The 18,752-nt window shown below is 48.1% G+C and overlaps 1 protein-coding gene across 5 annotated transcripts in view; it reads left to right on the top strand.

Moving 5' to 3' along the window:
• Window positions 1-18,752, top strand: part of CCDC136 (coiled-coil domain containing 136) — a 46,098-nt gene that overhangs the window by 16,559 nt on the left and 10,787 nt on the right. For 4 of the 5 annotated variants that reach the window (XM_081880023.1, XM_081880021.1, XM_081880019.1 and 1 more), the window contains exons 4-7: window positions 11,546-11,920; window positions 14,695-14,812; window positions 16,786-17,011; window positions 18,560-18,691. In XM_081880023.1, the coding sequence (XP_081736149.1) occupies window positions 11,546-11,920; window positions 14,695-14,812; window positions 16,786-17,011; window positions 18,560-18,691 (851 nt within the window). The remainder of the gene's footprint in view (window positions 1-11,545; window positions 11,921-14,694; window positions 14,813-16,785; window positions 17,012-18,559; window positions 18,692-18,752) is intronic. The other variant, XM_081880022.1, reaches the window with a different exon arrangement.

Below are 18,752 nucleotides of genomic sequence, written 5' to 3'. Positions count from 1 at the left end.
AGGTAAAGGGACCCCTGACCGTTAAGTCCAGTTGTGGACGACTCCGGGGTTGCGGAGGGAGCCGGCGTACAGCATGACGAAGCCGCTTCTGGCGAACCAGAGCAGCACACGGAAACGCCGTTTACCTTCCCGCCGGAGCGGTACCTATTTATCTACTTGCACTTTGACGTACTTTTGAACTACTAGGTTGGCAGGAGCAGGGACCGAGCAACGGGAGCTCACCCCGTCGCGGGGATTCGAACCGCCGACCTTCTGATCGGCAAGCCTTAGGCTCAGGGGTTTAACCCACAGCGTCACCCGCGTCCTGCTTTTTCAGGTTAAAGGTAAAGGTAAAGGGACCCCTGACCATTAGGTCCAGTCGTGGCCGACTCTGGGGTTGTGGCGCTCATCTTGCTTTACTGGCCGAGGAAGCCGACGTACAGCTTCCAGGTCATGTGGCCAGCAGGACTAAGCCGCTTCTGGCGAACCAGAGCAGCGCACGGAAACGCCGTTTACCTTCCTGCCGGAGCGGTACCTACTTATCTACTTGCACTTTGACGTGCTTTCGAACTGCCAGGTTGGCAGGAGCAGGGACCGAGCAACGGGAGCTCACGCCGTCATTGCGGGGATTCGAACCGCTGACCTTCTGATCGGCAAGTCCTAGGCTCTGTGGTTTAACCCACAGCGCCACCCGCATGAGAGCAAAGCACTGGAAAAGGATCTGGAGGCAGGAGTGCGCCTTGCCGTCTTGACACCGATGCAAATTGCGGACATCTACACCAGATGGAGCTCATCTCCCATGCAAAGGCAGATGCCGTCCATCAAACCAACTCACAAATCTCCAGCATGGCTTTTGTTGGAAGGGCCCTCTTCTCTCTTCACGTCCTGCTCCGGGCTGCATTCTTTGAAATTTCAGTAAATCATAGGATTGGGACCCCAGGGGTCATCTAGTCCAACCCGCTGCAATGCAGGAATCTTTTTCCCCCTCCAATTTTTTATTCTGTTTATAACACAACTAAACAACACAAACAGAAAAACAAACCATACAAACAATTTCTTGTCTTATCCTTATTTTCTCTAAACATTGTTAGGGGGGCTTCCCCAAATCCCCCCCATCCGATTTTCATTTTACCTCATCTTTAGCAGTTTACATATATCATAATTTCAAACCATTTTTTAAAATCACGCTTACTTTTACCATAAAAATCTTCACATTTTATCACTTACTTTAAAATAGTACTATTTTAAAATACATTGTCTTCTACTTCTAATCCTAGAGCCTATATCCACTTCCAAAGCTATTCTAACATTTAAATATTAACATAACATATTTTTTTTCAAATATTCTTTAAGCTTCTTCCAGTCTTCTTCCACTGTCTCTTCTCTCTGGTCTTGGAGTCTCCCGGTCACTTTGGCAAGTTCCATATAGTCCATCATCATCATCTGCCTCAATGCAGGAATCTTAGCTAAAGCGTCCCTGACAGGTTGGCTGTACAAGCTCTGCTTAGAAAACTTACAAGGAAGGAGGGACTACCATCTCTTGAACTAGTCTGTTCCACTGCGGAACAGCTCTCGCCATCAGAAAGCTCTTTTTCTTGACGTTCAGTTGGAATCTCCTGTCTTGTAACTCGGAGCCACGGGTTCGGTTCCTACTCTCTGTTGCCGGAGAAAAGAAGCTCGCTCCATCCGCCATGTGACAACCTTTGAGATATCAGTTGAATGAAAATAACAGGAGGACAAGTACACAGACCAAAAAGCAGCGCAGTATATCTGGAAGAGACTTGGGTCAAATAGGCAGAGGACGCTAGACCTTTAGGAAAGCCGAATTTCACATTGTACCACAAAGAGGGAGTCCTGTGTGTCTGTGTTTGTACACATGTAAGATAAAATCCAAGGTACGCGGGTGTCGCTGTGGGTTAAACCACAGAGCCTAGGATTTGCCGATCAGAAGGTCGGCGGTTTGAATCCCCGTGATGGGGTGAGCTCCCGTTGCTTGGTCTCTGCTCCTGCCAACCTAGCAGTTCAAAAGCAAGTCAGAGTGCAAGTAGATAAATAGGTACAGCTCCGGCGGGAAGGTAAACGCCGTTTCCGTGCGCTGCTCTGGTTTGCCAGAAGCGGCTTAGTCCTGCTGGCCACATGACCCAGAAGCTGTACGCTGGCTCCCTCGGCCAGCGAAGCAAGATGAGCGCCGCAACCCCAGAGTGGGTCACGACTGGACCTAATGGTCAGGGGTCCCTTTACCTTTACCTTTAAGATAAAATCCTAAGTGACATTGAGTTGCTTAGGTGCACCATGGGTCATGGGTACAGACTTGTATTTCTAAATGATGACCTCCTGGCTTTATCTTTTTTATAAAAACCCCGCCAACCGATTACCCTGATGATGTCCCAGTTTACTACCTGCAGGGAAGATTTTTGCGTGCGCGTCTCTACGCTAAGAAACATTCAGAACAACGCTGCCACCTGCAGTCTGAAGTGGCATAGGTAAAAAGGTAAAGGTAAAGGACTCCTGGACGGTTACATCCGGTCAAAGGTGACTATGGGGTTGCGGCGCCCCTCTCGCTTTCAGGCCGAGGGAGCCAGCGTTTGTCCACAGACAGCTTTCCGGGTTCATCTGGCCAATATGACCAAACCGCTTTTGGCGCACGAAGGACCATGACAGAAACCAGAGCGCACAGAAACGCCATTTACCTTCCCGCCACAGCGGTACCTATTTATCTACTTGCACTGGCGTGCTTTTGAACTGCTAGGTTGGCAGGAGCAGGGACCGAGCAACGGGAGCTCACCCCGTTGCGGGGATTCGAACCGCTGACCTTCCTGGATCCCTTGCCTCAGGCATTACCTGAACCAAGTCTGGGTTCCTCAGACAAGCACCAGCTGGGCCGAGTCGGGGGCCTGAGCCTGCCCTGGCTCTAGATGCAGGGATGACCTTGTTGCCTTCAGCGGGGCCATCACTTACAGCTGCTCCACTACCGGTTTGGTCAGGAGAGGCTGAGGCGGCCTCTGGGTCTAGTAACCCACCAGTGTCTCCCGAGCTGCAGAGACTGAGGTCTGAGAGAAGGAGAGGCCTGAGTACTCACAGGAGGAGTGCTCGCCTTCGAGCGAGACAGGGAGGTGAGTCGCCGGGGGATCAGGACCGGCCGTTACCCCGACAGAGATAAAAGGCGGTCGGACCCCGCCCCAGGTTGCGGGAGCAACGTTGCTGTTTTCCAGAACCTGCCTGAGACCCTGTGCCTGACCTAGCCTGGTTTTCTGCCTTGACCCTGTTGTACTGACTCCAAGTGGAACCCTTGGATTCGGGACCGGACCTGGACCGCGTGGCTCGGGTTAACCCCCAGCACACCACTCTGTGCAAAGTGGAAAGGAGCTGGCCCTCTGCTGGTCTTGGGGGCCAGCCGGGCAGATGCCCAGTCTTGCCACCCTCTGGGTACAGCCACCACACCTCATTTTGCAAAACTTGTAGTATGGCTCTACCAGGAATCAGTCGCTTTGGAGAAGAAGTGTGGAGTGACTCCCCAGGAGAGCATAAAGTAAAAGGTAAAAGGACCCCTGACCATTAGGTCCAGTTGTGGCCGAATCTGGGGTTGCGGCGCTCATCTCGCTTTACTGGCCGAGGGAGCCGGCGTACAGCTTCCAGGTCATGTGGCCAGCATGACTAAGCTGCTTCTGGCGAACCAGAGCAGCGCACGGAAACACCGTTTACCTTTCCGCCGGAGCGGTACCTATTTATCTACTTGCACTTTGACGTGCTTTCGAACTGCTAGGTAGGCAGGAGCAGGGACTGAGCAACGGGAGCTCACCCCGTCGCAGGGATTCGAACCGCCGACCTTCTGATCGGCGAGTCTTAGGCTCTGTGGTTTAACCCACAGTGCCACCCGCGTCCCTTCCAGGAGAGCATACTTCTGAGTAAATGAGGAAAGGTGATTTCAGACCTCTTGAAACCAGCCCCGATCAACTTTCTTCTTGGTAAGATGCTGTCTGCAAAAAGACTTTCCGAAGCCAATTTTATCAAAGTAGGGTTGGTGAGCCAGACCCAATAGTTTTGGAGCTGTAGATTTTTTTAAAAAACGTACTGCTTTTTTCCTCACTTGATATTTATAGACCGGCTTTTAACAGAAGGGGGCTTGCAAGGTGTATTTAAAAATACAGTTTTAAAATGACATTCCGGCAGCAGCAGAGATGCAGGCTGATCCCTATGTTCTGTGTGGCTGGGGTTTTTTCCCCTGCCCTCCGACCTTTGGCAAAAATGCCAGGTTTTCTTGCTTTATGCAAAAATCTTGGCATCTTTGGAGAAGGGCTGGGAAAAACCTGTGTCTTGAACATAGACAGTGTGGAGCCAGATGGACAAAGGATTTAACTTGGCTGAAGGCAGCGCCCTGTGACTTTAACAGTCATGCCTTCATGCTGTTGAAGAGAGAAAGAGATTAAGGCTCTGTTCTGGGGCTCTCAAATCCCTTGCTACAAAAACGCAAACTTTTGAGATCAAAACAGACACATTTCCCTGTAACCTAGGAATCACATGTAAACACTGATGATTTTGATTATTGTTGAATTGCTTGTTTTGAGTACTCGTGATGCTGGCAGATTTGACAAGGATAGTAATATAGAGAATTTCATGGGTGGGGGAAAGCAACATGAGTATACACCTGAAAAATGGAACAGGTCTTTTTATTTTTATTTTGCAACCATTCTGTTCATTCAAGTGCAAAATGACATAATAGGATGTTCCAAAAAGCAGCCTCATTAAAACTGCTGCTGCTATTATTATTATTATTATTACTATTTAAATCAAGAGCAGCAAAAGCTTCAGATCTTGGGGTCCCTTGGGAAAAAAATGCCTACAGTAGACCCCCTTCTTGCTCGCCCTTGTACCCTATTACAGCACTGCTTCCAGAAACTTGGACATTTTAGACTACAACTCCATGATGGGAACTGTTTGGTCTGGGTGTTCATCAATGTGCGGATGATACCCAACTCTACCTCTTTCAAATCAGAACCAGTGAAGGCGGTGAAGGTCCTGTGTGAGTGTCTGGAGGCAGTTGGAGGATGCATGGCAGCTAGCAGATTGAGGTTGAATCCTGACAAGACAGAAGTACTGTTTTGGGGGGACAGTAGGCGGGCAGGTGTGGAGGACTCCCTGGTCCTGAATGGGGTAACTGTGCCCCTGAAGGACCAGGTGCGCAGCCTGGGAGTTATTCTGGACTCACAGCTGTCCATGGAGATGCAGGTCAATTCTGTGTCCAGGGCAGCTCCACCTGGTACGCAGGATGAGACCCTTCCTGCCCACAGACTGTCTGGCCAGAGTGGTGCATGCTCTGGTAATCTCCCGCTTGGACTACTGCAATGCGCTCCATGTGGGGCTAACTTTGAAGGTGACCCGAAAACTAAAACTAATCCAGAATGCAGCAGCTGGACTGGTGACTGAGACCACATAACACCGGTCCTGAGAGATCTGCATTGGCTCCCAGTATGTTTCCGAGCACAATTCAAAGTGTTGGTGCTGACCTTGAAAGCCTAAACGGCCTCGGTCCAGTATACCTGAATGAGCGTCTCCACCCCCATCGTTCTGGCTGGACACTGAGGTCCAGCTCCGAGGGCCTTCTTGTTCCCTCCCTGCGAGAAGTGAGGTTACAGGGAACCAAGCAGAGGGCCTTCTTGGTGGTGGCACCCGCCCTGTGGAACGCCCTCCCACCAGATGTCAAAGAGAAAAACAACTACCAGACTTTTAGAAGACACCCGAAGGCAGCCGTGTTTAGGGAAGCTTTTAATGTTTAATGGGTTATTGTATTTTAATATTCTGTTGGAAGCTGCCCAGAGTGGCTGGGGAAACTCAGCCAGATGGGCGGGGTATAAATAATAAATTATTATTATTACCCAAAACATCTGGAGGGCACCAGGTTGGCAGAGCATGACTCAGAGCAATTTGGAGAATTCCTCTGGTGCAGAATTTGGCAGCCAGTTTGCTCACAGAAGCAAGATACCTTGAGTGTAGTACACCGATCTTCGCCCGACTGCTGCCTAGTTTCTGGGGCTGATTCAAAGTGCTGGTGTTGACCTACAAGGCCTCAAATGGCTCAGGACCACAACCCCTCAAGGACCGCCTCTCCCCATATGAACCGACCCGGACCCTGCGATCATCTTCGGAGGTCCTTCTTTGTGTGCCCCCTCCATGAGAGGTCCAGAGGTTGGCAACAAGAGAACGGGGCCTTTTTAGTGGTAGCTCCCCATATGTGAGATGCTCTCCCCAGGGAGGCTCGCCTGGTGCCTTCATTACATCTCTTTAAGTGCCAAGCGAAAAACACTCCTCTTCTCGCAGGCCTTTTCAGCAGGGGGCCGGTCCACTGTCCCTCAGACCTTGTGGGAGGCCGGACTATATTTTGGAAAAATAAATAAATGCACAAATTCCTATGCCCCACAAATAACTCAGAGATGCATTTTAAATAAAAGGACACATTCTACTCATGTAAAAACACACTGATTCCCGGACTGTCTGCGGGCTGGATTTAGAAGGCAATTGGGCCAGATTTGGCCCCCGGGCCTTAGTTTGCCTACCCATTGACAACTTACTCCTTAACTTAAAGAAAACAAAAAAGATTATTGTGGACTTTAGGAAATGTAAACTGAATATTCAGCCACTTATTATTGAGGGGAAGTGTGTAGAACAGGTCTCGGTGTTTTGATTTCTGGGAATGGAGTTGAGAGATGACCTAACCTGGGGAGAAAACAGCAAACACCTGATGAAGAAAGCACAGCAGAGGTTATATTTTCTGAGAATCTTCCAGAAAAACAATCTCTCAAAGGATCTGTTGATGGCAGTTTACCATTGTACTGCTGAGAGTGTATTAACTTATGGTCTCTGTGTGTGGTTTGGGAACAACACAGTCAGGGAAAAAACAATGCTGTCCGGGGTTGTGAAGACTTCCCACCTTGGATCAAATCTACGCTTCCAGGCGCCATAAGAAAGCTGCAGAGATAGCGCAGGATCGTGCCCACCCCGGAAATGATCTCTTTCAGCTTCTGCCTTCTGGAAGAAGGTCCAGGGTTATCAAGACTAGGACTAGCCGCCTGAGAAACAGTTTCTATCCAAATGCGATTTTGGCTTTAAACACAGTGTAAGGAGTCTCTATGGGAGTATATTGTGTTTAAAAATGGGGTATCACAATTTTTAGGGGGCTAACCAGGTTGGGATAGCTGGGATAGCAGGCTTGTTGGTTTCTGAATGTCTGGTGTAGATTTTTTCAATTTCGTTGTTCTGTATGGGACAATGACAATAAAGATTATCATTTACAGATAGGTAGCCGTGTTGGTCTGCCATAGTCAAAACAAAATAAAAGAAAAAAAAATCCTTCCAGTAGCACCTTAAAGACCAACTAAGTTAGTTCTTGGTATGAGCTTTCGTGTGCATGCACACTTCTTCAGATACACTGAAACAGAAGTCACCAGACCCTTCTATATAGTGAGAAGGTGGGGAGGGGTATTACTCAGAAGGGTGGTGGGATTGGGTGATTGGCAGATAGCTGTGATGAGCCTGTTGACGACTCTTAACGACTGCAATAGGTTATCATATTATTGTATCGTATCGTATGGACTACCGGTAATCAAACAATGTACGGCTTTTATGGTTTGTTGTTTCTGTTTGTTACTATGTTACGTCCATTTTGTGTTGTTGTACTGTAAACCACCCTGTGACCCTCGGATATGAAGGTGTGATAGGAATTTTATGGTCTTAGATATATATTAAATGTTCATAAGTATACCAACCAAGCACGTACATAGATCAGCACAGGAAGACCAACCTGGAACCATTTTGATTCCTAAACTGAGCAAATGTTTTCTCTGCAAGGTCAAACTGGAAAAAGCCTCCCCATTGTCTTTTCCTTCACAAATCCTGTCTTAAGGACACATTTAAGATATGAATAGGGTGTGAGCCTGTGACCTGGCCCAGGAACTAAGTATTTATCATTACAAAAGACTGGCCAGGCTCCCCAGGAAATACAATCAAGTGACCATTAAACAGGTAACCTGTCAGACGAGATAAACAACGCACTCAGATTTCTGCTGTAGACCGCCCTTTCTGTGATGTAGGTGTGATGTATCTGAGGGGTGGTCTTAGGTTACACCCCTTCTGTGATGTATGTATGATGTTTCTGGGGGTGGTCTTGATCTACAGGGTGGCAATTTCAAAAGTCTTTATAAGGCCTTGCGCACCATTTTTCGGGGTTCCTCCTCCTCTCCTGCAGGTGAGGGGAGCACCCTGTTGCAACAGATCAATAAAGATCCAGCTTACTAGCTGCTTTGCTTCTCAATATTCTCTGCTTGGCCTCTGTTATCTTCTCCAACCAATAGGGAACCTATGTAGGGACTCTATATGGGCTCTTGGGTACCCCATTAGGGAAAAGGGGCAATTTTTGTTTACAACAGAAGCATCCTTGGACTGGTGTAGCATCCAGACCAGAATTGCCCGCTCCAGTCTTACCCAACCTTGGTGACACCCAAACATTGTTGGACCCCCCCCCTCCAACACCCAGCATGTCCAGAAATTATGGGAGTTGTAGTATGACAAAAAGCAGAGGGCGCCAAGTTGGGGAAGCCTGACCCGCTCTGACTGGTTGTTTCCAGAAAGGTCTTCTGCTGCAACGAAAATTCAGGCAGATCTCTTCTCTGGCTGGCCTCTGTTATCTTCTCCAACCAATAGGGAACCTATGTAGGGACTCTATATGGGCTCTTGGATACCCCATTAGGGAAAAGGGCAATTTTTGTTTACAACAAAGGGCAGTATAGAAATTCAATAAATAATAAAATAACAAACAGCAGGACCAATCCTGCCCGGCTTGCGCCACCACCCTTTGCTCAGTAGCCATGTCAGGGCTCTGGCCTAGCCTGGGGGGTTCCGAGGTGCCGCCGCTTTAAGGGCCCAAGGGGCCCCCCCGAGCCGAGCGCAGGGGCCGGGTGTGGTGGTTCCGTGGGGCCCCCCAAACTGTGGCCATGGAACTGGGACACTCGTCTTCTCTTGGCTGTGAGTCCCCCTGGGCCTGAGATCAAGGGGTCTGAAAGCCCACGCGGGGCGTTGCCATGGCAGCCAGGCCCCAGAGCGGCACAACTGCCAGGAGCGGCTCCCGCAGCCCCCTTGAGACAGGTCTGGGGCCGGTCCTGCTCCCTCCCCAAAGTCTCCAGCCTCCCCCAGGTGTGGGCCTGGGTTTTGGGGTCACCTGACCTGCACCCGGGGCTGAGTGGAAATGCCCTCCCGACCCCGGCAAGGGTTGCCAACTCTTTCCGCTGCCTCTGCTCCTCTGCTTTTAGTAATAACTTGATTTTCAAGTTGCCTTCTCTCCCTCTTCACTGCCTGCCCCCCTACCCACTCTTTTTATGGGAGGATCAAGCCGATGTCTAAATAATAATAATAATAATAATAATAATAATAATAATTACATATTTATTAATTGTCCGCCTTTGCACCTAAAGGGCAGCTTACAGTGTCCCTGTTTCCTGATTTACAAAACTGATCCCGGCTTCTGATTTGATCCTGGAATGTCCCGCTTTTCCTTAGGACGTCCATATTTCCATTAGAGAAATGTTGGAGGGGATGGAGTTATCCGACCCCCGAGCCATCTGAAGGCAGCCTTGTATAAGGAGGTTTTGTAATTTTTAATGTTTTATTATGTTTTTACATATGTTTGAATCTGCCCAGAACGGCTGGGGCAGATGGGTGGGGTATGAACAGTAAAATAATAATAATAATAATAATAATAATAATAATAATAATAATAATAATAATAAATATGACATCCCTGTTTTAATCGGATAAATGTTGGAGGTTATGCATCTTTGATATGCAGAAATGAGTCTTTCGGATGACGATGATGATTTATGAAAGGCATTTTACAACATAAAAACAGAAAATGTGCAATATAATGATTTAAAACACAACTCCCCGCAGACACATTGAAAAGGCCATCAATTGTTTTAATAGCCAAAGGCCTGGTTGAAGAGGAATGTTTTCACCTGGTGTGTAAAGATGTAATGAATGCGCCCGGTGAGGCTTCCCGGGGAGAGCATTCCAGAGATGGGGAGCCACCGCAGAAAAGGCCCCGTTCTTGTGTTGCCACCTTCCAGACCTCTTGTGGAGGAGGCACACAGAGAAGGGCCTCAGAGGATGATCTCTGGGTCCGGGGCGGTGCAGATGGGAAGAGGCGAAGCTTGAGATGTTGGTAGTGATTTTTTTAATCTTTATTTTTTGTATATAATTTTTTAAATTAAATTTTCTGTTTTACAATGTACTCATTTTTACACCCTTAAGATATCAGTGACTTCCCTACTTCTCTTTCCATGGTTCATTTTACATATCATAAATCCCTGCAAATTTTACAAAAACTATACTATTCAGTATTCCTTTATTACATCCATCAAAACTGATTTACACTGTTGAATGTATCTTAATGCTGGCAGTGTTTTCAGCTGTACAAGTAGTGATATCTATCATCTATCTATCTATCTATCTATCTATCTATCTATCTATCTATCTGTCATCTATCTATCTACAGTATCTATCTATCTATCTATCTATCTGTCATCTATCTATCTACAGTATCTATCTATCTATCTATCATCTATCATCTATCTATCTATCTATCTATCTATCTATCTATCTATCATCTATCTATCTATATCTATCTATCTATCTATCTATCTATATCTATCTATCTATCTATCTATCTATCTATCTATCTATCTATCTATCTATCTGATCTATCTATCTATCTATCATCTATCTATCTATCTATCTATCTATCTATCTATCTATCTATCTATCTGATTTATCTATCTATCTGATCTATCTATCTATCTATCTATCTATCTATCTATCTACAGTATCTATCTATGTACTGTATCTATCATCTATCTACAGTATCTATCTATCTATCTATCTATCTATCTATCTATCATCTACCTATCATCTATCTACAGTATCTATCTATCATCTATCTATCTATCTACAGCATCTATCTATCTACCGTATCTATATATCATCTATCTATATATCTATCTATCTATCTATCATCTATATCTATATCTATATCTATCATCTATCTATCTATCTATCTATCTATCTATCTATCTATCTATCTATCTATCTATCTATCATCTATCTATCTATCATCAACAGTATCTATATCTATCTATCTATCTATCTATCTATCTATCTATCTATCTATCTATCATCTCTATGTTGGAAGCCAATCAGAGAGGCTGGGGCTACTCAGTCAGATGGATGGGGTACAATTATTATTATTATTATTATTATTATTATTATTATTATTATGCTTACTGCTCCACCACCATCACCTGACCATGGCAAGAGGCGGCTGGAAAAGGAAGTCATAAAGAGGAGGAGCGGGTTCAAAGAGCGCTCTGGTCAAATTCCTTAAAAATATCAGGGCCTGTGGCCCCCGTAATGGCAGTTTCAGAAGAGAATGTGGCCCCCGGGCTGCAAAGCGCCAAACTCAGTGACTAATCGAAAGCCCCCGGCTTCTCCCCCGTTTGCCTCCTTCTCCCCGCCCTGAATCCAGCTCAGATGTGTTCGTTGAAGGAAGAGTTTGACTCGCTGCAGGAGGTGAAAGATGTGGAGCTGGACCGCTTGGAGCGGGAGCTGCGGGAGGCCAACGAGGAGATCCACAGCCTGCGCTTGGACGCCGAGGAGGCGGCTGCCTTGCACGAGAACGAGGTGGCTGGGCTGCAGGAGGAGATCTGCCGCCTGAAAGCCGAGCTGGAGCGTGTGCAGAGGGTCCGGAACGAGTACGACATGGAGGTCACAGCCCTGCGGGCCGAGATCAACATGAAGCGGCCGGGCACCGGGGACAGCCAGCCTGCCCCAGAGATGTTGGTGGTGTCCCACTTTGACGACCGTCTCACCTGCACCTCGGAAGAGGTGGCCAGGCTCCAAGGTACAGTCATGTCTCGGGTTACGCGCACCGCGCCGAACCTAGACGTACTATGTGATAAGATTTTTAAGGTCTTAGATATGTAATAAATGTTCATAAATGTACCAAGCAAACACGTACATAAATATATAAAGCACATGTCTGAAAACCCCACAGAAAAAAAGTACTGAACAAATTGACCTCAATTATTTCTCTGTAAGGTCAAAGTATGAAATCTTCCCATTGTCTTTTTCCTTCGCGAATCCTGTCTTAAGGGCACATTTAAGATATGAATAGGACACGGGTGGCGCTGTGGGTTAAATTACAGAGCCTAGGGCTTGCCGATCAGAAGGTCGGCGGTTCGAATCCCCAAAACAGGGTGACTTCCTGTTGCTTGGTCCATGCTCCTGCCAACCTAGCAGTTTGAAAGCACACCAGTGCAAGTAGATAAATAGGTACCGCTCCGGCGGGAAGGTAAACGGCATTTTCGTGCACTGTTCTGGTTTGCCAGAAGCGGCTTTGTCATGCTAGCTACATGACCTGGAAGCTGTACACCAGCTCTCTCGGCCAATAAAGTGAGATGAGCGCTGCAACCCCAGAGTCGTCCACGACTGGACCTAATGGTCAGGGGTCCCCTTTACCTTTACCTTTACATGCAGCAACAGTGTTTTGTGTTGTGTAGACTCCTATGATGTAAGTCATGGGTCCCGCCTGCTCCCTTGCTCCCTAGAATATCCCTGCTTTGCTCATTTCTATATATAGGGTGCCTACCGGAACGGGTTACTTCCGGGTTTCAGCGCTTGTGCAGGCGTAGAAGCGCTAAATCGCACTTTGCGCAGAAGCGCCGAATCGCAACCCGCTTTGAAAGCAGCTGGTCTCTTGTGTGGCCTGGTCCTCTTCAGTGGAGCCCCGCTCTTCAGTAGGGCTGACCCCCCAAGCGAATGTGCATAGGACCATGGTTGTGAGCAGGGCAAGATTGAGGTTCGATGAGGCCCTAAGCTACTGAAGGAAACGGGGCCCTTTCTATGTCCAGCTGTCCTTTGTCAGCAACAAATGGTTGCTGTTTTTTGTGTTGAATAGATGCTATATGGTAATTGATGGACCTAATAGGTATCTCAAGCCATTTGCACATATGGCCATGCGACCAGTCCATGCAGAATGTAAAGGTAAAGGTAAAGGGACCCCTGACCATTAGGTCCAGTCGTGGCCAACTCTGGGGTTGTGGCACTCATCTCACTTTACTGGCCGAGGGAGCTGGCATACAGCTTCCGGGTCATGTGGCCAGCATGACTAAGCCACTTCTGGCGCACCAGAGCAGCGCACGGAAACGCCGTTTAGCTTCCTGCCGGAGCGGTACCTGTTTATCTACTTGCACTTCGACGTGCTTTCGAACTGCTAGGTTGGCAGGAGCAGGGACCGAGCAACGGGAGCTCACCCCATGTGGGGATTCGAACCGCCAACCTTCTGATCGGTAACTCCTAGGCTTTGTGGTTTAACCCACAGCGCCAACCACGTCCCATTACCCTATATATAGAAAGGAGCAAACCAGTGATATTTTAGGGAGCAGACTAGCAGGCGGGGCCCCTTCCTTACATCCTAGGAGCCTACAACACAAAACACTCTTGCTGTATGTAGGTTTTATTTTATTTGTTTTTTATTTTATATTTTGGAAATGTACATCCATGTTTTTTCCCCTTTAATTATTTTGGGGCCCCCAAGAGAGAGGTGCCCTAGTCTATAGCTTGTTTAGCTTATATGTAAATCCAGCACTGGTTGTGAGCATATTGGCCTGTTGACTGGGTCTGATAGCAATTGTTGGGGGTTTCCAAAGCGGCATTTATTGTGCGACCGGCACTCATCATACTAGGTGCTCATCATACTGTGTTTCCTGCATTTCCTTCCCGTTTAATATGTTTTTGGTTTTTTTCCTTCCTGGGGAGAACCAGTAAGTAAAAAAATGAGCAAATGACTTATTTCCAAATTAAACACCCTTAAGGCTCACCCTCACTTTCACCACGAGCTTTCCCTGTTGTTCCATGGCTGTGCCTTGCGAAAATTCAGCATCACCGTCTGACTCAGATCTTGTCGGATGCACAGAAAATCCGAAGAGAGGTTTTGCTTAACCGGGCGTCAATTCAGCGTGGGAAATTGGATTTTTGCAAGGCACAGCCACGGAACCATGAGAAAAAGGTCTCGGACCTGGCAGGGAAATAATTGGTACCCAATGCAGAAAGTCCACAGTTTACGCGCAGTTAACTTGGGTTAAACCACAGAGCCTCGGCCTTGCCGATCAGAAGGTCGGCAGTTCGAATCCCTGTGACGGGGTGAGCTCCCATTGCTCAGTCCCTGCTCCTGCCAACCTAGCAGTTCGGAAGCACGTCAAAGTGCAAGTAGATAAATAGGTACCATTGCGGCAGGAAGATAAACGGTGTTTCTGTGTGCTGCTCTGGTTCGCCAGAAGCGGCTTAGTCATGCTGGCCACATGACCCGGAAGCTGTACGCCGGCTCCCTCGGCCAGTAAAGCGAGATGAGCACCGCAACCCCAGAGTCGTCCGCGACTGGAGCTAATGGTCAGGGGTCCCTTTACCTTTACCTAACTTTTGCATACGTTCTGTTTTACGCACTTGGCAGAAAACTTTTTAAAAATAAGAAGGGAGTGGAAGGAGGGCGGGCATCCAGGAGAAAAAATACTTTGGCAATCTTACCCACCAAACCTTGAATCAGATGGAATAATCTTCCTGAAATGCGCTGCTCGGCTGCAGCACATGATCTTTCATCCCGGTGGCTGTGCTTTGCAGAGGATCTCCGGACGCTGAGAATTAAGTACCAGGAACTGACCAATGAGTACCAAATCCTGCAGGAGAGCAACAAGATCATGGTCAACCAGCTGGAGAGACTGGAAGCCCTGAAGTACAGGTGAGTCTCGATGTCCCGGGATTGCGCATGGCGGCCAATGGCTTGTGGCAGGACCCCGAGGGGCCGGAACATTTTATTGGATTGCGTTTGTATTCCACCTTTCCTGCAAGGAGCTCAAGGCGGCCTGCCTTGTTCTCCTCCCTCCCAGCTCGATCCGCACAACAACACTGTGAGGTAGGTTTGGCTGAAAGACTATGACCAGTCCGAGGCCACCCAGACAGCTTCATGACCGAGTGGGGATTTGAACTCTCGTCTCCCATGTCCTAACCCGGCACGCTGTCTACTAAACCACGCTGACTCTCTTGCCTCCGCAAATAATCAGCTTTAGAGCAAGGATTTTTTGCCGGGAGCAAAGTGGGAGTGGGAAAGAGTTAAAGTCCCTCCTCAGCCCTGCTGCGCTTCTAATCAATAACCTTGCGGCCGTAGTTGCATACATACCGTATTTTTCGCTCTATAGGACGCACTTTTTCCCCTCCAAAAATTAAGGGGAAATGTGTGTGTGTCCTATGGAGCGAATGCAGGCTCCTTGGCTTCAGCGAAAGCAACGTGAAGCCTCCGAAGCGCAGAGGGAGTGCTCCCTCCGCGCTCCGGAGGCTTTGCGTTGCTTTTGCTGAAGCCTGGAGAGCGAGAGGGGTCGGTGCACACCAACCCCTCTCGCTCTCCAGGCTTCAGGGATAGCCTGCGGAGCGCAGCGCGAGTTCCCGCTGCATTTTGGAGGCTTCAGGTTCCTTTTGTTTTTTTAAATAATATTTATTAAAGTTTCAATAAGAAAAAGGTTACAAAAATAGTAAAAAGAAAATACAAAAAATACAGAAACCAGAAAAAATAAAAACAGTTAAAAATAAATCCCTCTTTCTATATATTACCATTCATTTACTTATTTTCATGACTTCCTCACACTTCCAATTTAAATAGTTAGTTCAGCAAATCCATACCCTCTTTGTTTTCTCTTAGTTCTTTATCTTCACATATTATAACTTCGAATTTTCATCTAATATCAATCCATTTTTACATATTCCTATTTAACCTTATTGCTAAAACCGCTTCATTTCATTCCAACGTCATTTTAACATTCAATAATTTTACAGTGTTTCTGTAAATAGTCTTTAAATTTCTTCCAATCTTCTTCCACCAACTCTTCTCCCTGGTCTCGGATTCTGCCAGTCATTTCTGCCAATTCCATATAGTCCATCACCTTCATCTGCCATTCTTCCAGGGTGGGTAGATCTTGTGTCTTCCAATACTTTGCGATCAGTATTCTTGCTGCTCAGGTTCCTTTTGCTGAAACCGGGAGAGCAAGACTCTCCTGGCTTCAGCAAAAGGAGCCCGAAGCCTGCGGAGGGCAGTGGGAACTTGCACTGCGCTCTGAAGGCTTCAGGGATAGCGGTGCGCAGCCCCTCCGGCGAGGAGAGGCTGCACATGGCTATGGCTTCTTTAGCCCCGCGCAGCCTCTCCCGGCTGGAGAGGTTGCACACGGCTAAAGAGGAAGCCAAGACAGCCAGCGGGATGGATCCCGCTCGCTGTCTTGGCTTCTTTGCTCTTTGGGGCTGGGGGGGGGGGGGGGACAACCCAGGCTTCCCCTGGCAGCCCCAGCAGCTCTGGGAGAAGCTGAATAAGAATTTTTTTCTTGATTTCCCCCTCTAAAAACTAGGTGTGCCCTATGGTCCGGTGCACCTTATGGAGCGAAAAATACGGTAAATATTGGTCTGACCGTTCTTTTTATTTCCTCTGACATGATACCTAGGAGAAAGGATTCTATTGTTTTTTTCCCCAAATGAGAATCTAAACATCTTTTTCAGTTCATTATAGATATTTTCCCAGAATCCCAGTATCTCTTTGCACTCCGACCACATGTATAGAATTCTGTTCTCATTCTGAAGCAAAGTTCTTAACCTGAGGTACTATTTCTGGGTTAGCGGAGTCTGTAACCTGAAGCGTCTGTAACCCGAGGTACCACTGTATCTCCCTCTCAGTCCTTTCCCCCCAAACAGAGCAAGGAGCAAGTCGGACGACTCTCCCTCCCTCGACTCGGACTCCGAGGGGAGCACGGACCACCCCCCGTCCATCAATTGGCGGGCCACACCCCACGCCAGCGGCAGCGTCTCCTTCAAGTCCGTGGAGATGGCGGGCACAGCCAGCGAGGGAGACGAGGAGGAGAAGCTGTCGAAACCAGAGAGCGAGGCTGACCTGCGCTACCAGGTGAGGAGGGAGGAGAACGCGGCGGATCCGGGCCAAGCGCAGGTATGGGGAGAGGTTTTTTAATGGTGTATAATGTATAATTTATTAAAGAAGAAAAAGAGCTCTTTTACATTCTTAAGGCAGCCAGAAAAAGCTGCCTCCTCCAATCAGGGGTTTTCCAGATATTTCAGATATTTCCAGCTGGCCTCGCCACCTGGGGCTGATGGGATCTGCAGCCTAATAATAATAATAATAATAATAATAATAATAATAATAATAATTTATTATTTATACCCCACCCATCTGGCTGAGTTTCTCCAGCCACTCTGGGCGGCTCCCATTCGGCTCCCATTTCTGTTAAAAACAGAACAGCATTAAATATTAAAAACTTCCCTAAACAGGGCTGCCTTCAGATGTCTTTTAAAGATAGGATAGCTGCTTATTTCCTTCACATCTGAAGGGAGGGTGTTCCACAGGGCAGTCTGGTAAACGTCTGGTAGTTGTTTTTCTCTTTGACATCTGATGGGAGGGTGTTCCACAGGGCAGGCGCCACCACCAAGAAGGCCCTCTGCCTGGTTCCCTGTAACTTGGCTTCTCGCAGGGAGGGAACCACCAGAAGGCCCTCGGAGCTGGACCTCAGTGTCCGGGCAGAACGATGGGGGTGGAGACGCTCCTTCAGGTATACTGGACCGAGGCCGTTTAGGGCTTTCAAGGTCAGCACCAACACTTTGAATTGTGCTCGGAAACGTACCGGAAGCCAATGCAGATCTCTCAGGACCGGTGTTATATGATCCCGGCGGCCGCTCCCAGTCACCAGTTTAGCTGCCGCATTCTGGATTAATTGCAGTTTCTGAGTCACCTTCAAAGATAGCCCCACATAGAGCGCATTGCAGTAGTCCAAGCGGGAGATAACCAGAGCATGCACCACTCTAGCAAGACAGTCCGCAGGCAGGTAGGGTCTCATCCTGCGTACCAGATGGAGCTGGCAGACAGCTGCCCTGGACACAGAACTGACCTGCACCTCCATGGACAGCTATGAGTCCAAAATGACTCCCAGGCTGCACACCTGCTCCTTCAGGGGCACAGTTACTCCATTCACGACCAGGGAATCCCCCACACCCACCCGCCCCCTGTCCCCCAGAAACAGTACTTCTGTCTTGCCAGAATTCAACCTCAATCTGTTAGCCGCCATCCATCCTCCAAGTGCCTCCAGACACTCACACAGGACCTTCACTGGTTCCAATTTAAAAGAGAGGAAGAGCTGGGTATCATTCACATAATGGAGAACACCAGCCCAAACCCCCTGATGATCTCTCCCAGCGACTTCGTATAGATGTTGGAAAGCATGGGGGAGAGGACGGAACCCTGAGGCACCCCACAAGTGAGAGCCCAGGGGTCTGAACACTCATCCCCCAACACCACTTTCTGGAAACTTTCAGGAAGGCTCCCCTTGGTCAGAGAAGGCCGGTAACCCTCCCTGCAGGTCAGAAACAACAAGGCACAGAGTTTTTGGATGGAGAGCACAGCTTGACCCTCTTGCCCTCTGTGCCCCTCTTCTTGCCCTGGCAGAGCGACCAAGCTCCACACAGCCAGCGCAGGACGGAAGACAAGGACCATCTCGACCTCCCGGAGTGGGCAAGGAGAGCGGAAGAGCGGAAGGCGGGAGAGGCAGCAAGAGCAGGGAGGGAAGACGGAAGTGAGGTAGGCATTATGTATAGGAACAGGTGCTGATCAGGAGTTTGGTGGGAAATCCATGTGCTTC

Source organism: Podarcis erhardii (assembly GCF_964252035.2).
Source record: "Podarcis erhardii genome assembly, chromosome: 10".
In the NCBI taxonomy this organism is placed as follows: Eukaryota; Metazoa; Chordata; class Lepidosauria; order Squamata; family Lacertidae; genus Podarcis; species Podarcis erhardii.
This window is presented reverse-complemented; position numbering and strand designations above follow the sequence as displayed.